Raw genomic sequence first — 21,835 nt, 5'->3', positions numbered from 1 at the left:
TTCTTCCAGCTCTGTGCATTACTTTCTTTTTAGGAAAATAAGAATGATATTGCCCCTTGGAAAGAAAATATTATGCATTCATCAGGAAAAATGCCATAACTGTTTAATATTCTGGGTTTGACAATGGGAAGAGAGAATCTTGGAGTAAAATTAACAAGACGTCTCACTTGCTAAGCATTTGAGTATGTGTATTCACTTAATTCTTATAAAACTTTGTGATATGGATGGTTTTGTCTCCATCTCATAGATGAAAAAACTAAAGCCAGGAAGAAATTATGTGACTTCCCCTACATTACACAACCAGGAATATTTGGAGCCACGACTTAAAATCTGAAGTCTCAGCCATGATGCTGCAGATACTTTTTCTCTCCTCTCTGATGGGGACACAGCAGCAGAAAGAATACGAGCTGTGGCGGATGTTTGGCTGAAGTTTATTTCTAACACATTTGACTCTAGATGAATCAATATTATATGGCAGTCAAGCTTTTTTTTTTTTTTTTTTAACTAACCTTCATGAAAACAAAGAGCATCTTATTTATCTTGGAATCCCTAATATCTGCTCCAAAGTTGACACACTCTCTTGCTGCATGAGCTAAATGAGTAAACAGATGAGGGAATAACTTTGATTTCAACTCTCTGGTGGGAAGTGATTTTTCATGTGACTTAAGTTAGTTGGGGCTTCCCTGGAGGACCAGTGGTTATAATTTCACCTTCCATTGCAGGGGATGGAGGTTTGATCCCTGGTCAGGGAGCTGAGCTCTCACATGCCTTGGGGTCAAAAAACGAAAACATAAAATAGAAATGATATTGTAACAAATTCAATGAAGACTTACTTTAAAAGTATCCACATTTAAAAAAAAATCTTTAAAAATAGATGAATTAATCCTCCTCCTGTGTATTTGCATTTGATAAGATGATCCTGGGAGAAGAGTTGACATGAACGATATCAAAAGTTGAATTTCTGATTCTGTGACTGGAATAGAGATGGAAGAGGAATTGAGACAGAATTTTCCTCTGGAGTCTCAAATTTCATTGCAGAAACAGTAGCTTACCACATCTGTCTGCCTTAAGGAAAAAGTAGAATGCTTCTTTATTTGGGTTACAAAGTATCCAGAAACATTTTACACCAAGAAGTATGTCCTGATCATTTCAGTCATTCAGCAATGAGACAGGCTGCTTCCAACGTGTTCACAGTCAGCTTCTGCTAAGGAACCTGCTGGTTGGGTTCTTGGGAGGAGGAATTGAAATGTTACCGGTGGCTTCTAAGATAGTCTGTCCCTGAACGTTGGGCGATTCCGGGATTCATTCCTGTGGTTGATGACGATGGTGCAGCTAACCAGGTCTGTGTGTCTGTCGTCCACAGGTCTGAGGCGCAATTACAGGTGCACCACCTGCAGTGTCTCCCTAAACTCAATAGAACAGTATCACGCCCATCTGAAAGGATCCAAGCACCAGACCAAGTAGGTACTTTCACGCTTCAGTCCTTTTGTTAGTATGATGAATGAAGGCTAACCACTTTACTTATTGCAAAATAAGTAGATGAAAACTACATCTCTGATCTACAAGTTTCCCTTGATATTTATGCCATTCAAGCCTACAGAGCCTGCCTGACATTGCTTGAAGAGTGACTTTTTCCCTTTTTTTTAAATACAGTGATGACAATTTTTTTTTCCATTTCTTTCCTTCTTTTCAAGGACAGTAAGCACATTTGTATGAACTTCCCAGGAATCTTTAAGTCTATATTAAATGTTTTAAAATAAACAATATAATTTCTCTTAGTTCTTTGGGAGTGGACCAGGCCTCTTTGTTGTAAAGTCAGATTCTATGCATGCCCACTTTCTATTTCTAGAAGAGTATGGTTGATGAGTCTGGAAAACTAACAACTCTGGAATTTTAAGTCATTCACATGTATAGCTATTTTCAATTGAATGGAGGCTCATTCCACAACCCCCCTCTGATTCTCATGATTTTATACCAGAAAAGGCTAATCAGGCATTGTTTGCCCTGTATATATACTGCTCATCTTTTTACAAAACCAATACTTTTAGGTATTTTTTAAGTAGCTAATAAAATAGGGAAAAAACAAAGGATACCTCAATTTTCCTGAATATAGTTGTTTTCATTTCGCTCATATTCATAAGCAGAATCATTGAAACAGATTTGACTATATCAGGGCCTCATGAATGATGAATGACTCATTGGACAAACACTGATGGAGCTCCCACGTGTGTCAGACCCCGAGTGTGACCTGGGGAAGAAAAGCTGAGTGGACTGAAGCCTTCCTCTTGGGGAACTCTCTGCCAAGCTGGGGAAGCAGTCATGTAAACACATAGATTGATCACTGTTACCATGAAGTGGGCACCCCAAGCTCTGAGGACCAGGGGCAGGGAAAGATTTCCAGGGACATCGATGCAGAGTCTGAGTTCGTAACAATGAAGTCTGGGTTTGATTTTGTTTTCTATTATCACTCAGTGGCCAGCACAGCACTTGATACATGCCTAGTGCTACATGAACATTTCTGATGGGTTTCCTAGGCAACTCAGTGGTAAAGAATCTGCTTACCATGCAGGAGATTCGAGTTTGATCCCTGGATTGGGGAGAGCCCTTGGAGGAGGAAATGGCAACCCACTGGAGTATTCTTTCCTGGGAAATCCGATGGACAGAGGAGCCCGGCGGGCTAAAGTCCAAGGGGTTCCAGAGTCAGCCACGACTTAGTGACTAAACAAGAATAATACATTGCTAATGGTGTGAACGTGTGATTTTAAAAGATAAGCAATGACTTTCCAAGCAGATATGTGAGGAAGGTGCATTCCAGGCCAGGAAATGTCTTTGCAGAGATACTGTAAAGATGCTTAGATCACAGTGGGTCTGGCTTCAGTGCGGAAGTGTAAGCCCAGAGTTTCTGACTGACCCTTACTGACTCAGTTTTTCCTCCATGTGGTGCTGTTGGGTGAGTCAAAGCTGCTTTCATGACTTGCTTCACTCTTATTCACCCCTACAGGGCTTTTATCAAGGGAAATCCTCAAAAGCAATATTTTCTATGATTGGTTACTGAGCACCTGCATTGATTATTAGCAGCTGCTATACCACCTGCCACCCCCAACCAAAAACATAATCTCTTCAGCATCTCTAATCATTGCAGTGTGTGCATTCTAACCAACATTCTAACCAACATGCACACACCTTACGAGGAGCTGCAGCATGAAACAATCATCATTTAGGGCACATTTATTGCTCTTTGTGGGTAGAAAAAGGTAGACAATAATGACTTTAGGTGACAAGGATTATGTAGATAACCAACGCAGGTAGATAGCATCTCAGTTTTAGGAAAACATCTACTTCTCTCTGTGTTCCTATAAAACTTCCTGTGATAGAACTTGAGCCAGGCATAGTCACGTCTGTTACCTTATTTTGTCCCCTTAACTACCTCAGCATACATACTGTGCTTAGTCACTCAGTCGTGTCTGACTCTTTGCGATCCCATGGACTCTAGCCTGCCGGGCTCCTCTGTCCATGGCGATTCTCCAGGCAAGAGTACTGGAGTGGGTTGCCATGCCCTCCTCCAGGGGACCTTCCCAACCCAGGGATCGAACCCAGGTCTCCCGCATTGCGGGCAGATTTCTTACTCCCTGAGCCACCAGGGAAGCCCAAGAATACTGGAGTGGGCAGCCTACCCCTTCTCCAGGGGATCTTCCAGACCCAGGAATCAAACTGGGGTCTCCTGCCTTGCAGGCGGATTCTTTACCAGCTAAGCTACCAGGGAAGCCCAAACATACATATTACTGACCCATTATTTGATTTGAGAAAACCAAGGCTCAGAGAAGCTAAGTAAGTCAGCCAACACCTGACAAATGGCAGAACCAGGACTGGACTCAGCAGCATCTGACTCACGCTTCTAATTAATTCATGTCATTCAGTCACTGCAGACAGGCTTGGGACGCAGGATGTCAGGGACAGCCAGTAGAAGGTCCCATGGTGAATTTTGAAAAAGGGCATCTCCTCCCTGGTGTAACTTAATAAACACACAGGACTTCAGAAGGGCACATCGCCTCCTGTGCTGCGTTCTTTTCCATAAACAAGAGTTTGCTTTTTTTTTTAACCACAAAAGTACGAGCTTGCTGTGCTTCTGAAGAGTGAAATGAGGGAAATGTGAAGAAAACAACTGTCACAGCTCCGCCCCTCTGGTCTGGCTCATCCGCCATTATGCTGAATCTGAGTATCCTGGGTGTGTGTTCATGTGTGTCTTGGTTAATGAGACAGACTGCTCCGTAACTTTCTTGTAATATCCTTGTTAGGTTTGGTTTCAAGTGTGTGGGGGGTCTCCTTAAACAAGTTGAGAGCTTTTCCTTCTATTCTAATCCTTGAATGAGTTTGTGGTAGACAGCTTCTGGTTTCTTATCTTAAAACCTAAGAATTCATTGATGAAGTCATCTAGGCCTAGAGAATTACGCTTTGCTGTTCAGTTGCTAAGTCGTGTCTGACTCTCTGCGACCCCATGGACTGCAGCACGCCAGGCTTCCCTGTCCTTCACCATCTTCTGCAGTTTGCTCAAACTCACGTCCAGTGAGTTAGTGATGCTACATAACCGTCTCCTCTTCTGTCAACCCCTTCTCCTTTTGTCTTCAATCTTTTTCAGCATCAGGGTCTTTTCCAATGAGTTGGTGATGGATTTATACGATGGGAGTATTTTGATGAAAAAAGTAGCTTTTTTTTTCTACCATACTGTTCATATTTTGTATTTTTCTTACACCAGTTTAAATAAGCTGTCTTTCATTGAATGTGTCCATTTTATTTACATTTTAAAATATATTGGGATAAAGTTGTTTACTTTATCACCTGATTTTATTTTTGATGTCTGTGGAATATTTGTTCTTTCTGGACATTGTTTATTTGTTTCTTCCTCTTTTTTTAGCTCAACTTTTTGTTAGAAGTTTATCATTCTTTATTAAGTTTCTTTTAATGATCAGACGTAGGGGATTTGTTGATTTTCTTTATGTGCAGTTATTTTATCACCTCTAAAACATTATTTCCTTTTTTTCTACCTTTTAAGGTTTAATCTGCATTTCCTCTCCAGCGTCTTAATATAAAAGTGTAGGATCCATAATGAAAAAAAACCTGAAAAAGCAAAAAAGATGTATATATACATATATATAGGACTTCCCTGGTGGCTCAGACGGCAAAGCATCTGCCTATAATACGGGAGACCCAGGTTCGATCCTGGGGTCGGGAAGATCCCCTGGAGAAGGAAATGGCAACCCACTCTAGTATTCTTGCCTGGAGAATCCCATGGACAAAGGAGCCTGGTTGGCTACTGTCCATAGGGTCGCAAAGAGTCAGACACGACTGAGAGACTTCACTATATAAAACTGAATCACTTTGCCATATACACTTGAAACTAACACAATATTGTGAATTAACTATTGCTGTTATTGTTTAGGCACAAAGTTGTGTCTGACTCTTTGGCGACCCCATGGACTGTATACATCAACATAAAAATTAGGGAAAAGAAGGGTGTAAGTTAGCAATTTTTCAATGTTTTTTCTTTTTCTAGTATAAGAATTTCAGGGAAGGCAATGGCACCCCACTCCAGTACTCTTGCCTGGAAAATCCCATGGATGGAGGAGCCTGGTAGGCTGGAGTCCACGGGGTCGCTAAGAATCAGACACAACTGAGGGACTTTACTTTCACTTTTCACTTTCATGCATTGGAAAAGGAAATGGCAACCCACTCCAGTGTTCTTACCTGGAGAATCCCAGGGACAGGGGAGCCTGGTGGGCTGCCATCTATGGGGGTCGCACAGAGTCGGACACGACTGAAGTGACTTAGCAGCAGCAGCAGCAGTATAAGAATTTAAGGTTTTCAATGTACCTCAACAGATTGTTTAAGCTACATTCTAAAAGCAAATTTTTGTATTACAAAAGTTTTAATATGTAGTATTTGCTTTTTGTTACTTATTTCAATATACTTTCTGTTTTGCTCCTTTTGCTCATGTTTGTTTAGAAATTCTCCTGATTTATTCATGTTTGATTAGAAGTGTTATGTCTAAGATCAAATATTTACAGGATTTTTCTATTTATATTTGTTGTAATTTGTTTGTATCTGGATTCTACCAGGATCAGAGAAAATACTCTAAATGACCTCAGTCTCTTGAAATTTGTATAGACTCACTCTGTTCCCTGAGGCTTCCCAAGCAGCGCTAGTGGTAAAGAAACTGCCTGCCAACGCAGGAGATTCAAGAGATGCAGGTTCAATCCCTGGGTTGGGAAGATTCTCTGAAGGAGGGCATGGCAACCCACTCCAGTTTTTTTTGCCTGGAGAATCCCATGGATAGAAGAGCCTGGTGGGCTATATAGTCCATGGGGTCTCAAAGAGTCAAACACGACTGAAGCGACTTAGCACGCATGCACGTGCTTTGTTCCCCAGGCATACAGTCAATTTTGCTCATGTATTATGTTTTCTTGAAAAGAATTTACTGTTGGGTAAATGATCCTTGCTATCAATTAGGTAGTTTCTTAATCCAGTTCAAATTAGTATATGGTCACTGATTTTTTAAAAATCTATTTGTTATATCCATGAGAAGTAGACATAATTAAAAACTTCCAACTATATGTATGGATTAGCCTATGTGTCCTGTTAATCTTTTGTATTTAGTTTTATATATTTAAAGATACAGTATTAGCTACTTACAAATTTAGGATTTTTAATGCCTTCTTATTGTATGGGCCCTTTTTCTAAAATCATCTCTTGCCACCATGAAATGTCTTTCTCTGTTACTAGTAGTATTTTCCTTGAGGTATACCAACATCAACTACAGCAGCTCTTCAAGTCTTTCAAAAGCTTTTTCCTTTAAATTGCATCCAGCTCTTATTTTGTCTTCAGGTGGAAGGTTAGTGTGACCAGTTACTCAACCAGAACCGGAAACCAAGATCAGCCAAATGGTTTTTTAACTGTTCTAATCTAAGTCAACATAAGTATTAAAGTGTCAGTAATTTTCAAGGTTTTATATTTATATTTTAAGCAATCATTTCTAAAGAAGTGTTGAGATGAGCAAAGATGATTCAGTTGTATAGTGGAAAGAACACTGAATTTTATTTCTAGAGCAATTTTGGCGCTGAGTGACCCTGGGAGCCAACAAACCTTTCAGGCTCACTTCCCTCAAAGATGAGCGATTAGTGCCAACAAGAATGAGACAAATGTGGTTCCACTTTCCATGCTTTACTCATGATCCTGGTATTCTTTTTTATGAAACCTGAATTCAGACCTAAAATTCCTCCTGAAACATGCCCCCAGTCAGCCTTAACCATTTATTGAAACTGGCAATGACCCTCCCCTACCCCAGTTATGTCTACCCAGAACTGCACAATATGACCTCACTTGTAAATAGCACCTTTACAGAAGTGAAAGTTGAGAATCTCAAGGTGAAATCTTCCTGGATTTATAAGAATGACTTATGGTGTCTTTATGAGGGGATAGAAAGGGAGATTTGCACACACCAAGAAGGTGGCCATGTGAACATAGATTCAGAGATTGGAGTTTGCTCCCTTCCAAGACAAGGACCACCAGGAGCCAGTATGTTCTGGGAGAGGCCAGGGGGATTCTCCTCCAGAGATGTCAGGGAGCTGACAGCTTGATTTCAGACTTCCGTCTTCCAGATCTTCCATTCTCCAGAGAGAATACATTTCTGTTATTTGAAGTCATTGGACACGACTGAGCGACTTCCCTTTCACTTTTCACTTTCATGCATTGGAGAAGGAAATGGCAACCCACTCCAGTGTTCTTGCCTGGAGAATCCCGGGGACGGGGGAGCCTGGTGGGCTGCCATCTCTGGGGTCACACAGAGTCAGACATGACTTGTGTGACCTAGCAGCAGCAGCAGCAGCAGCAGCAGCAGCAGCAGCAGCAGCAGCTTTGACTACTTTTTGAGGCCAGCCCTAAGAAATTAATATAGTGTGAAACTTACATGCTTTGTTTTGTAAGTAATCCTTCAGTCCTATTTTCCTGGACAACTGCTTACAATGCTGATCCTGATCATGACAATGATGGTGATGATGGAGAGGATGGTGTGATGGTGATGCCACCGTGGATACCTGAAGTGGGACTTGTATGAGACTAGGACACAGCTATAGACTAAAATGCCTTGAAAGGATCACATGTCATACACATAGCAGTCCTATAATGGGCCAGAGCCACGCATCTCCACTTTATAGCTTAGAAAATTGAATCTCAGACTTGTCCAAGGCCCCCAGAATAATTGGTTGGCAGAGCCAAGAACAGAAGGTTTTTTGGCAACCTTTACTATTACTGTTATAGTAATACTTAAGAGCAATATGACAATAATAGCATTATTTAAGCATTGTTATAACTGTAATAGTAAAGGTTGCAAATAACCTGACTTCTGTTCTTGGCTCAACTAGTTAAATGCCTGTTTCTTTTTTAGGCAAATGTCATGAACAGCAAAATGACAGTCAAATGTTGCTCCATGGTTAAATAGCAAGAGAAATATTCAATATCTAATGAGATTAAAGGTTTAGAAATGCAAATGATTATGCTGACATATAAAGCGATTGCCCATTAGTAGATTTTTTTCAGCATTTCCAGGAGATCTAGCCTGTCAATTAGTACAGATGCTTAAAATGAAATTTAAAGACACATGAGTTCATACTATAGACTAATGAAAAGCTCCCCCCAATAATGTACTTAAATTTGAGTTTAGGAAATACTTCAAGACTCAGGACATTATATTACCTGGAATTAAAGGATATAAAAGTTGTCATTACTTACTTTGATATTTCAGACAGTTCAAAATGAGATACAAGTGTCTAAGAGAATAAATCTGACTGGCCACAATTTAGTTGTAATTTCTAAATGTGCTGCTTTCTTTGAGAAGAAGCCTGAAATGGTGATATCCACTGCTTTTTCTGCAGTTTTTTTTCCCCAATTAATATGAATCGTCCAGACAAAACCTTCATATTATTCATTTTCCCATTATGTTCATTTATTTGTGAAGTGATTGAGTGGATGTTCAATCTAATTTTCAGAGCTGGAATATATTTGCTTTAAAAACCTTGGAATTCAGTTCTTGCATTCAGGATAGTAGTTGAGTGGGAGTACAATCAATAATAAATAAAATATTTTTGCAAGAGATGCCAAGCATGGAGAATCTACTGGAATTATAATAAATGTGTTGCTGTTCAGTCACACACCAGGCTGCTATGTTTTCCAATATCTCCCAGAGTTTGCTCAGTTTCGTGTCCATTGCTGTCTAACCACTCTCACCCTCTGCCGCCCTGTCTCCTTTTGCCTTCAGTCTTTCCTTGCTTCACTGTCTTTTCCAGTGAGTCAGCTCTTCCCTTCAGCCAAAGTACTGAAGCTTCAGCTTCACTATTGGGCTTCTCTGATGGCTCAGTGGTAAAGAATCTGCCTACCAACTCAGGAGACACAGGTGACTTGGATTCAATCCCTGGGTTGGGAAGATCCCCTGAAAAAAGAAATGGAAACACACTCCAGTATTCTTGCCTGGGAAGTTCCATAGCTTAGTGACTATTCAGCAATAGCAATTATAATAAGTAAAGTAGCTCAATATTCCAAGGTGATGATGTTCTCTTCAGAAACAAGCCAACAAACAAAAGCCAAGTCAAGGCATGGACTTCTTCAAAGGCTACAAATAGAGAAATTTTTGTTGAATTTTCAATGTCGTTTCCTGTCAATAACCAATTTCAATAACCAGAGGGGTTGGGACTTTGATTTTGAGTGCTGAGATCAACAGGGCATGAGATAGTGTTGACAGCAGAGCTGTCCTTACCCAAAGAAGGTGAAGTTAGTTCTCCTCTGCTGATAATTATTTGTAAGCTGCTTGGAAAGGCTGAGAATAAAGGGCACAGTCTAGAATCCAAGGCAACCACTTTGCTTGTTCCAGTTTATGAATCTGGCCGTGCAGATGAGCCCCTGTAGGGAGCGGAGCTTGTGGAGCGTCACCACGTGTTTCTAGCCCCAGGGCTCGATTTACATCCTGTGTACTCAGTTGCTTGTCTTGTCCGACTCTTTGCAACCCTATGGACAGTAGCCTGCCAGGCTCCTCTGTCCATGGGATTCTCCAGGCATGGGTTGTCATTTCCTTCTCCAGGGGATCTTCCCAACTCAGGGATCGAACATGCATTTATGTCCCCTGCATTGGCAGGAGGATTCTTTACCATTAGCGCCACCTGGGAAGCCAATTTACATCCTAGGCACTATGAAGAGGGTGCCTGGTGAAGCACAAGGATGGGGCTGAGGTAGGGCTTGTGGATCAAAGGCCATTCTCTGTTTAGCCCTGCTTTTTAAAATGTATTTATTAAACTATAGTTGCTTTGCAATGTTGTGTTGCTTTCAGCTGTACAGCTTCAGATTCTTTTCCATTATGAGTTGTTACAAGATATCAAATGTAGTACTATACAGTAAATTCTTGTGCTTTATCTGTTTTATAGATGGTAGTATGTGTCTATTAATCCCAAACTCCTAATTTATCCCTCCCCTCCTTTTCCTTTTGTAACCTTAAGTTTGTTTTTCATGTCTGTGAATCTGTTTTGTAAATAAGTTCATTTGTATCATTCTTTAGATTCCACACACAAGTGGTGTCATATGCTATTTGTCTTTCTCTGCCTGAGTTGCTGCACTTAGTGTAATGCCCTCTAGGCCCATCCATGTTGCCGCAAACGGCAACGTTTCGTTCCTTTTTGGTGGCCGAGTAGTATTCCACTGTGCCTGTTTACCGCATCTTCTTTGTCCATCAAAGGAATCTTTGTCCAACAGAGGAATCTCTGTTGATGGCCACTTAGGCTGCTTCTGTGTCTTGGCTATTGTGAGTAGTGTTCTTGTAAACGTTGGAGTGCATGTGTGTTTTCTAATTAATTTGTGTCTTGTCTGGATATATGCCCAGGAGTGGGATTGCTGGACCCTATGATAACTCTATTATTAGGTTTTCAAGGAACCTCCAGTCTTTTCCACAGTTAACCCTGTTTTTAATTGAATATTCAAGTCCACTATTATCAAGAGTCTTCCCTTCTTTGTGAAAGGCCCCAGAGTCCAATTTCTCAAATGGAAGACAGTAGCCTATAGATAAAGGAATTCCAGAGAAGCAGGAAAAAACTAGATATGTCCCTCTCTATAGAACTAGTACACAGGCAATTCTAACATCTCTGTCTTTCCTAAATCTCACTTGCATGCTTTTGCTCTATATGCCAGATCTAGGATGCATTACAATTTCAGTCTGTGAACAGATTAGGCCTTTGTGGGCTTGGAAAGAACTAAATACAGAGCTCTTCCACTCTTTCGTATTATTTACAGAATGACTGATGACCCCTAGGATTCTCTAGCTCACTCATTTCCCATCCCCCTCCTTCTGGATGTGATGTGAAAGTTGCTCAGTCATGTTCAACTCTTTGCAGCCCCATGGACTATACAGTCCATGGAATTCTCCAGGCCAGAATCCTGGAGTGGGCTGCCTTTCCCTTCTCCAGGGGATTTTCCCAACCCAGGGATCGAACCCAGGTCTCCCACATTGCAGGCAGATTCTTTGCCAGCTGAGCCACACAGGAAGCCCAAGAATACTGGAGTGGGTAGCCTATCCATTCTCCAGTGGATCTTCCCAGCCCAGGAATCGAACTGGGGTCTCTGGCATTGCAGGTGGATCCTTTACCAACTGAGCCAGCAGGGAAGCCTGGGTGGCCTTCGATTTTGACCTGCTTGACATTTGCATGAGTCATGGCTGTCTCCAGAGTGGCCTGAGCTGAAGGTTTCAAGTCTCAGCTTTGATCGTGAGTCCCCTTGCCTGCCTCTCAGGTTCTTGTCTTAGTGCTTCAGAACATCACTTAGGTCTCCTAGGGACTCCCCTGGTGATCCAGTAGTTGAGCCTTCATCTTCCAGTGCAAAAGGTGCAGGCTTGATTCCTGGTCAGGGAGCTAGGATCCCACATGCCTCATAGCCAAAAAGGCAAAACATGAACCAGAAACAATATTGCAAAAAAAATTTGTAAAGACTTCAAAAAGAATTCACATAAAACAAAAAAAAAAAAGAAAAGAAAAGAAAAGAAAAAAAAAAGAAGAAGAAGAAGAAAGTCACTTGGTACCAACTTCCAAGGGTGCAAGCCATTACCTGACTTGGTTCTGGAAAGTGCATCAGTGTCAAGAGAGAAAAGAACCACCAGAAGGAAGTGATGGAGCTCAGTAGTCCCAGCCTGGGAGGTGGACAGCTAGTCCTAGATCAGTGCTTCTCAAATCATGTCCCCTCACTGAGTTTCAAAGCCCTCCTTGAATATAGGATAGTCAAGATCTCTGTTAACCCAACATTATCTAATTTTATGCTGCAAGGTTAAGCTTTTTAAACTTTTTAGGATTTTCCAGGTGCAGAAATTTTACTTCTCTCACTGTGACAGTCTCTAGTTCCTCTGTGTTGCTGCAGATGACATTATTTCATTCTTTTTTATGGAGAAAATTTTTTGAACGCTCCCAGTTTGTATGCGTGGTCTTTACATTCTGATTCCTACTCAGGCTTCTGACTTTCTCTGGCTCTGATTACCAGATACGTTTTGTCAGGTCATCCTTCTTTAGTGTTTATTTGTCTCTTGCTGAGTGGCCCAGAAATTGACCAACCCCCTCAGAGTCAAGTTCTGCTAAAGGAAAGGTGTCCTACAGGCCTGTTTATCCTATCCTTAGACAAAGACAAAGGGGCTTTTCAAAGACTGTGACTTGGGGCAAAAGAGGTGAAGTTCATTGTACAAGGAAAGAGTAGAGGAAAAAGCTTACTTTCACTTTATTCCGTGTTGTGAATACCAAGCACTCATTCTGTTGGTTTCTCCGGCCAACAGGATGAATCAAAGGCATGAGGAAGGCTGGAAAGGGGACCTTGGCCCCTCACCTGAGCAGTCAGGCCTCTGGTTTTATACTCACTCTGGGCCTTTGTCAGTTACTGGAACCTGTTCTCACTCATCTCACCAGAGGTGATCAGAAACTAGAATATGTCCATGTGTTACCTATCTTGAGCTGCCTTGACTTTTACTCTGACCTAACTCTGGAAAAAATATTGAATTTGGCCAACATATGTCTCATCTCTTAAAATTGTCATAGAACAGGAAATGCCAGGAAACTGACTTAGGATAAATAAAGGACCTTGCTTCACGTAGGTCGATGCTGGTAGGCGAGTGGTTGGAGGAGACAGGATGGGGCTGGAAACGTGCCATTGTTATGGTTTCGAGTCTGGCTCTCCATCACTGCCCTTTAGCTGGAGGAGAGGACTGAGGAGGTCCACTCTGGCTGGGATTTTCCTAGTGTAAGTAAAGGAGGTAGTAGGTTGAGTGATTGGACAAATTTACCCCTCACCCCATTCAGTTCACTCCAATGACCAAAATCAGTTGAGCGCCTACTGTGTTTGAGACATTGAAATCAGTCTTAGGGACAATAGAAGATCACTATGCCTCTCAACAAGCTTGTAATCTAGTTGAGGGGATGCAATGCATAGTCAAGCAAATGCAGCTAAAATCAATACAGGATATGTTGGCACAAAATGCTGCTGGAATTCAGAAGTGGTTGCCTTTGGTCGAAGACCCTAAGGAAAGGTGGTCAACGGTGAGGGCAGGGAAGGGGCTTAGGAATGAGACCATCAAAGTTCAATCCTGGCTCTACAGCTACTGACTGGTTGCCCTTGAGTTTCTTATGCAAAGACCTCCCTGGAGCTTAGTTTCCACACCTGAAAAATGTGACAGATTTAAAAAAAATAAAGAAAACTAAAATTAAAGAAAAAAATAGAAGGATAAAATAATAAAAATAAATAAATAAAAATTCTTACCAAAACTGTGGTGAGGATTGAGTTTTAAAACCACAAAAAGCAACAATAACAAAAAATATGAAAGTTCTTAGATAATACTTGGCTTGAACGGCATGGATCTTATTCTCATAAGTGTTAGTTGTCATTCTGTATTAATGAAATTACATTTGAAATGGGCTTTGGGGAACAAGGAGATGAATATTGATGGCTCCCTCAGCACTTTTTTGTCCTAAGTACTCTTTTTGGCTTTCCCGGTGGCTCAGATGGTAAAGAATCTGCCTACAGTGTGGAAGAGCTGGGTTTGATCCATGGATTCAGAAGATCCCCTGGAGAAGGAAATGGCAACTCACTCCAGTATTCTTGCTTGGAGAATCCCCATGGACAGGGGAGCCGGGCAGGCTATAGTCCATGGGGCCACAAAGAGTCAGACATGACTAAGTGACACACACGTTCCTTCTGTTAAGCTTGCTCCAGAATTCTTTATAGCAAAGTTTAGTTGCTTGCTCCAAGTTGGGGTTTTGTACTCAAGCAAAAGTTCAGGCCCATTCAAGGTTTAGAACCCAAATTGACCTAAATCAGACTGTGCAATATAAAGAATTATCTAAGACAGCCTTTAGAAGGCTAGTCCCATGCTGAGCTTGTTGGGGTCTATTGACTTCCACCTGTTCCGAGTCCTCATTTCACACGGTGTCAACCTTGGTATTCAATCTTGCTGCATCTGAAAGAACACTTTTTAATAATTTATTTTATTACAGTATCATTGATTTACAACGTTGTGTTAATTTCTGCTGTACAGCAAAGTGATTAAGTTTCTCATATATATGTATATATATAGGATTTATTTATTGCATGGATATTGAATAGCATTCCATGATGATTTATTACAGGATATTGAATAGCATCCCCGGTGCTACACAATAGGACCGTGTTGTTTATCCATTCTCTCTCTCTCTCTCTCTCTCTCTCTATATATATATATATATATATATATATATATGTAGTACTTTACATCTGCTAATCCCCAACTCCCAATCCATCTTTCCCTTTCCCCACTCTCCCCTCTTGGCAACCATAAGTCTGTTCTCCATATCTATGAGTCTGTTTCACAGATAGATTAATTTGTATCATATTTTAGATTCCACATATAAATGATATCATATGATATTTATCTTTCTCTGTCTGATTTACTTCTCTCACTGTGACAGTCTCTAGGTTCTCCGTGTTGCTTCAGATGACATTATTTCATTCTTTTTTATGGAGAAAATTTTTTGAATACTCCCAGTATGTGTGTGTGGTCTTTACACTTTGATTCCTACTCAGGCTTCTGACTTTCTCTGGCTCTGATTACCAGTTACATTTTGTCAGTCATCAGTAATTAGCACTCTATTCTCCAAAGACTGGGAGTTATAAACCTTGAAAGTAAATAAAATAAATGGGACTATACTCTTGGATGCATTTCCTAAAGTCATTCTTCTAATATTCTTTTGAGACTCCTTGGAGAGATTTTTCTTTACCATTCTGCTAACACAGACCACATTTTTCTTCTTTATTTGCATTTTTTATTTCTCCATTGAAAAATAATATGTATCCTTTTTTATGCAGGCATCTGTCTGCTGCAGCTCATGCTAGATCCTAGCTAATCTCAACATTAACTTATTAAATCTGACTTTGATTCACAGCATTTGATAAATGGCCCTATCTTCCAGAATCTGGAAGGATTTTCTCAAAAAAAAAAATGATCTTCCTGTTAGGGAGTCACCTCTGCAGGTGTTAACTACTGTTATTTAAGTTATAACTCAGCAATAAACATTTTGAAGATTTTTGTTTGTTTTTTTTTTCTTAAAATTTTAAGTTAAAATTTTCCAGGCCATTCTATAGTGGGTTAAGCATAGCAAGACGTAATCAGAATCTGGGCCTCAGTCTGAATATACATTTTTGAGCATCATTATAGCATATATGTGTCACTTTGAACAGTCCTTAACAGAAAATAGGAATGTGTATTTTCTTTTCTATAGGTTTTAGGGTCACAGAGAAACCTCAGTCCGTGTCATGCTGAGTAGTCAAATACAAATCAAAATCTAGCTAGCTTTCAAAATGTTGGTGACATTTCAAGTTCAGGACACAATTACTTCAAAGTTCTACTCACAGCTTCTGGTCCTGTTATACTCCCCAGAGATATATCTGTCTTTTTGCTTCCTTATTTAAGTGCTCTTTTTTCTAAAGACACCTAACAGGCTAACATGTGCTCTTTACTGTGTTTGATTCCAAAACCATCACTGCCGAATTTATTCCTGTTCTAACAAGAATGATCTTATAATAGCCCCAAACAGAGAAGTTTCAGACCTCTGATTTGGCTTCCTTGATAATGAATAAAACTCAAACAATAGATTCCATGTTCTAACATCTTTCTAGGGCTAAATAAGATAAATTTCCTAACAGTTAAGATTTTCATGGTCAGGCAACTTATTGAGTTGCTCTTGAGTATCTGTAATAGAAAGGACCCTTTTAGCCAACTACACAGTTTTCTATTTCTTGGAACTAGATGTCACAATTGTATTATTTCATATTATATGACAATTCTGCAGGTAAAAAGGATGCTTTCTGTGTAAGAAAGAGACCAATTCAGAATGTAATCTGAGCAATTCATTACAGACAAGAAATTTACTGGATTAGAAGGAAGACATTTGCTGTTCCCCTTCTAAAAGTGACAGGAAAGGAGTTAGGCTCCCTCATACCAGTATTTCAAAAAAACATCAGTACAAGTTAAAGATCTACCAGCAGATTTCATGTATGTATGCACATTGAGGAGGCATTTCTCATTTAAATTTAACTCTCAAGAAACCTAGTCTCAAGCCACTAATTAGTCAACCTTCTAGAACATGCACTGGATAGTTCTATATTGAATCTTGAGAGTTCATTCTACTGATGGAATTTGCTCCACTCACGAGCTGGACATTTTCACTGAAACAATAAGTCATGGTGAAAGAACTCCAGGTCAACCATTGATTGGGTCAATAGTTGAGTCAGTCATGACAGAGTGATCCACTGCATTCTAGGTTCCAAGTCACTTAGCAGAGAATGGCAAACTCACAAATTACATTCCTTATCCTTAAAGCAATTGTGCCCTTTTTAAATGCCTAAACACTAAAGCTTTGGGATCCCCAAGAGTGACCTCTCATTTCAGGGTCCATTGAAATTGCAGGAGAGAGGGCTGGTGGCCCGTCTCAGTGATGGAGGCTGACAAATTATCTGAGCAGCTGCCAACTGCAGTGGAACTGGGTGACCAGGCATAGCATCCCTGCTGTGTGTCCAAGAAAATGTCACCAGGAATGCACATTCTAGGTGCAGCTTTTAATTTCTGTAGCAGCTGGGAACCTGAGCTGGGAAGGGAAGAGCAAAGGTGGTCTGAGGATGCAGGAGGGGTGTCAAGTATGAACAGAGTGAAGCGTCAAGAAAGCGCTTGCCGTTTCATTGTCTGGACTGTCACAGAAGCTTTGCCTTCTAAGACTTTACCCCCAAAGCCTTTGCTTTCTTCACTCAAAATGCCCTATTTTCTGGGTTTTCTTTGAAGAGCCCTCATGTCTAATGTATGATGATTTAAATCTTATAACATCTGATAGGATATTTCATGGTGATTCCTCAGAAGAAACCAGGAATGCAAATTACATTAGGAATAAGTGACAGTTGTGATCAAAGAATAATGGTTAGATGCACTTATCTGTCCAACTTCTGTTGAAAATCAATTCTAATTATTTGTTTTCTCTTCATGCTTCTAACGCAAGCTCTAGCATATGGTTCTAGGCATTGATAGCATATGATTAGCTTCTATAAGGTAGCACACAGATAAAAGAGTCAGCCTGAGTCAGATATTCATAACAAGAACTGCTTTATTATTCCAAACCAGATTTTTTTTTTTTTTTTACTATCCATGAAGGTAATTTTTCTTTTAACCTTGAAGAAGGATTATTCCTATATCTTTTGATTAAAATACCTCATCCTGTGTCCACAAGGGATGCTAAACAATTAATAGTCTTTCTTTCTCAACCGTCTAATTAGGGTTGAGGCCAACATAACATATAGAATAACTAAAGTCACCAAATATCATTCCAAAATGTTCTCTATTAATTGTGAGTAATTTTGCCATTCCCCAGAGATGATGTGACAGGCTGGACCACTGGACCTGCCTTGGGGTCTGATTTCAGGCAATGGCTTTCTTCTTTATCATGATACCCTTCCCTGCACACATGTCTAATAGCTAATTGATGAAGAAGAAGAAAAAAGTTACTTTTGTCTCTTTCTCATAGAAGTCCCAGGGCTAGCTGTACAACAGGATGCATAAACAACAAATATGAGAATCTCATCTGTGAGGAGTTTGGATGGGAGGGATTGATGTAGACATTTAAAGCATGTCATTGAGGGGGGCAAAGAGGGCAGAGGGGGACTGGAGCTGGCAGGTCAGGCTTGGCCTTTTGGGGCCAAGGGATGGAGAAATAGCATCTGCTTCTATATAATCTGGATTTAAAAGGGAAAGTGAGAAATGTGACTCAAGGAGCTAACTATTTCTCCTGCATAGGATTTCTAGACCTCCTTCTCACTGTGGCTTTGTCCATGGTGATTCCTTTGATTCCTCTTGCTTAGGGCCAGTCAAGCCAAGATTTCAAGTATTCTAAAGTAACTATGGATGTACTGAGCTCATGACTCATCATTGTTTTTTTTTTTTATCATTTTGGCAGGCTAGCAGGGAGTAAGTAGCTTCATTATTGTTTCATTGTTCTCAGTCAGAGAAAGGTAGTAGATAGCAGATTTGTGAAGCTTCTGAGAGTCTGGGGGAACCTGGCATAAGAGAGTGGAGAGGCTGCTCCTCCTGTGGCCACAGGGTGGAAGGTCAGCAGTTGTCCTTGGACCGGGAGACTGGCCACAGGAAGCAAAGCTGGAAGCCCCACTTCTGTTTCCCAGCCGCCCCTTAGTCCACCAATTTCTGACTGGCTTTCAGAATCAAGGATTGACTATCTCTAAGACAGAGCCCTATAGCCAAATAAATCATGCCTTTCTCATCTGTCTTCATATGCCCTTGTCCAGTCAGAGGGCTGAAGTTGGAGAAAGATGGATTATCAAGTCATGCAAAGTCATGCAGGTGAAAATGTTTAAGGCATAACTCTAAGTCAAACTTTAAAATCTATTTTAGAACATTTTTTCCTTACATTTTTCCACTTTAGAATGATTTCTCCTGTTAGTAGTACTCAAATAAGATGAATTGCATCTGTTACTTTTGGATTCAGAGAGCAGAGGCAGTTATGATTTTCTGGCATCTTATTTTATTAGTTGAGCCAAATACTGGAGAATAATTCTATACCATTTCGTATGTTGGCTCTATGTGTAGCTAAATGTCAGGTAACATGAGTCTAGAAGACCAGCCAATGGTGTGATCCCTGCCTTCAAGAAGCCTAGAGTTTATATGAGGAAACAATAGAAGTACATAATAAAAGAATATTTAAATGTTAATATCTGAGAATGACCTTATATACCATCATGCAAGGAATCAAGAGAAAGGAGAGACTAGTACAGCCATGAATAAATGAGAGAAATACACTTGGATGAGATGAACCTGGGCTGGTGAACGAGGATGGATTCATTTGTAGATGGTATGATTGCAAAGGTCTAGGAGTGTTCAGGTCAAGATTCCAGTGGACATTTGGTTTTTTGAGACTGGAGTGCAAATCATAGATGGTGATTGAGATGTGACTTCATGGGTCATCAGCTCATAGAAGATTGTTGAAGTGGATGAACCAAGAAGAGATGAGATCATTCGAAGAGAGTATATGGAAAACACAGGGACACACACACTGATGGACATGCCCACACACAGGGTGACAAAAGGAATTGACGTCACCCCCTTTTCCCATAATGATGCCTTTTTATTTCTTTTCAAATAGCAGGAGAACAGAGCAGACTAATGCTTTAGAAGCCAAGGAAGAAAAGCATTTCAAAGAGAGTAAAAAACAGAGTCACTTCATACCAGAAAGAGTCAAGTAGGAAGAGATGAAAAATCTAGTTTGCCCATTAGGAGGCGGTGGTTGGTTTTTCTGATAGGAGCCCAGCTTGTCCACTGGGAGTCAGTGGTTGGTTTTTCCCATGGGAGCCCGGCTCGTCCACTGGGAGGGGGTGATTGGTTTTTCCCATGGGAGCCTGGCTTGTCCATTGGGAGGCGGTGATTGATTTTCCTCATGGGAGCCTGGCTGACATTTGGAAACTGTGATGCCCCCAGTGATGAGTGTGAGGGTGGAGTGAGGTTGTTCCTCACCAATATTCTCACAGGATGAGCAAGACAGGCCTGCAGCCCCACAGATACTAGCAGTGAGGAGGGCAGAGGGTGACATGTGGCTCTGGGACATGCCAAGGATAGGACTCTTCATGAAGATGCCACAGTCAATAGCAGAACTCTTAAAATAGCTGCATGTGGAATTCCATGAAAACAGAACTCTGTCTATTGGAACTGGACATGTAGGGTCAAAAGTGTTACCCACTGGACTTCTTCCTGAGCCCCTACTGTTTTCTAGAACTCTTAGGAACCATTTGAAAACCATTGCTGAGAAGAAAACAAAGGCAAGAGTCAAAGGTGCCTGCCTTTGTCCAGTCTAGAAGATGGAAGGGGTGCTGATGGAGGCTGGCAGGGATTTTAGTCAATTAAGCTTTAAATGCATTGCTTTTGAAGGGATGAGAATGTCCTGTAGGTAGCTGGAAATAGATGTGGAGTGCAGGTACAAGCCAAGGCTTAAAATGGGGATGTTGGAGTTAACTAGAGAGGGCTTCTCTGATGGCTCAGATGGTAAAGAATCTGCCTACAATTCAGGAGACCTGGGTTCGATCCCTGGGTCAGGAAGATCCCCTGGAGAAGTGATACACTCCAGTATTCTTGCCTGGGAAATCCCGTGGACAGAGGAGCCTGGTGGGCTACAGTCCATGGGGTTGCAAATAGTTGGACACGACTGAAGCAACTAATATGTTCACTTTCACAGAGAGGATCAAGATAAAGCCCGGAGGCAGATGTGTCATTTGGTGTTGGGAAAGGAGCAGAGAGGAAAAAGCAGCATCTTGAACAACTTCCCCCATCCGCCACCAGGTATCCGCAACAGAGGATTTTGACCTCCGGCATCTGTGGCAGCTGGCTAAATACTCTCTAAGGCTGTTGCTTTTGCATCAGAAGCTGGGGCTTGGAGGATGCAGTCCAGGCTGTTGGAAGGAGAAAGGGATTGAAAGTGGAGAAGTGCCAGGGTGAGCTTGAATTCCTGATCACCAGCTGGAAGCCATGAGGATGGACAGAATCCCTTGTTAGCACTCACTGGTCATCACCACCTATCTCGGGGAAGGGTGCATTCTGCAGGGAAATCAGATGCTGGTCTGTGTGAGCCGCAAAAGCCTTGATCTTCAAGCGTGAAAAGACAAAACTGGAACAAGACAGTGGAGGAGATTGTAGCTAGATTCAATCTAGCCACTAGACAGTGGCTAGATTCAGTCTAGCCGTGTTAGCACACTACAAAACTGCCACAGCACACTAACAAAGCAGCTGGATAACAACAGAAGGAAAGACAGTTAAGTACCAGATCAAAGTTCAGAGCATTAAGTGCTGAGTCATTTAGTCCTGCTCTGAAAAAATTAAAGAGGAACTTTAGAGGTCTCCAATTTTCTCAAGAAAATGACCTTGTTTTATTAATGAATGGCATTCCGAATCTCTTTGCTTTAGGTACATAGAAAAATTATAAATGAAAGACCATTTTTAATGGAACCGATGACTTTAATAAAAATACTCTAGAATCACATGTGTAAGATAATTAATATCCACCTAGAAATGAATTGAACCAAGAATACTAAAGAACTGAAACACCACCTGGAGAATACATGGTTTCATCTGAAACTAATTTGAATTGCTGAAATTTATTTGAGGGAGAGAGAAAATAATGTTTTGTTTTCCCACTGGTGAGTAAAAAAGGAAAAAAAAAAAACAAAACACATTTTCTGCTGGTACATCCCTATAGCTTAG

General features: G+C 40.9%; 1 protein-coding gene across 1 annotated transcript in view; it reads left to right on the top strand.

Annotated features, from left to right (window-relative positions):
• Positions 1-20,940, top strand: part of ZMAT4 (zinc finger matrin-type 4) — a 254,869-nt gene extending 233,929 nt beyond the window's left edge. Inside the window, exons 5-6 of the mRNA XM_052661518.1 lie at positions 1,364-1,460; positions 20,814-20,940. Coding sequence (XP_052517478.1) covers positions 1,364-1,460; positions 20,814-20,940 — 224 coding nt within the window. The remainder of the gene's footprint in view (positions 1-1,363; positions 1,461-20,813) is intronic.
• The last annotated feature ends 895 nt before the right edge of the window (positions 20,941-21,835 follow it).

Source organism: Budorcas taxicolor, chromosome 24, assembly GCF_023091745.1.
Source record: "Budorcas taxicolor isolate Tak-1 chromosome 24, Takin1.1, whole genome shotgun sequence".
NCBI lineage: Eukaryota > Metazoa > Chordata > Mammalia > Artiodactyla > Bovidae > Budorcas > Budorcas taxicolor.
This window is presented reverse-complemented; position numbering and strand designations above follow the sequence as displayed.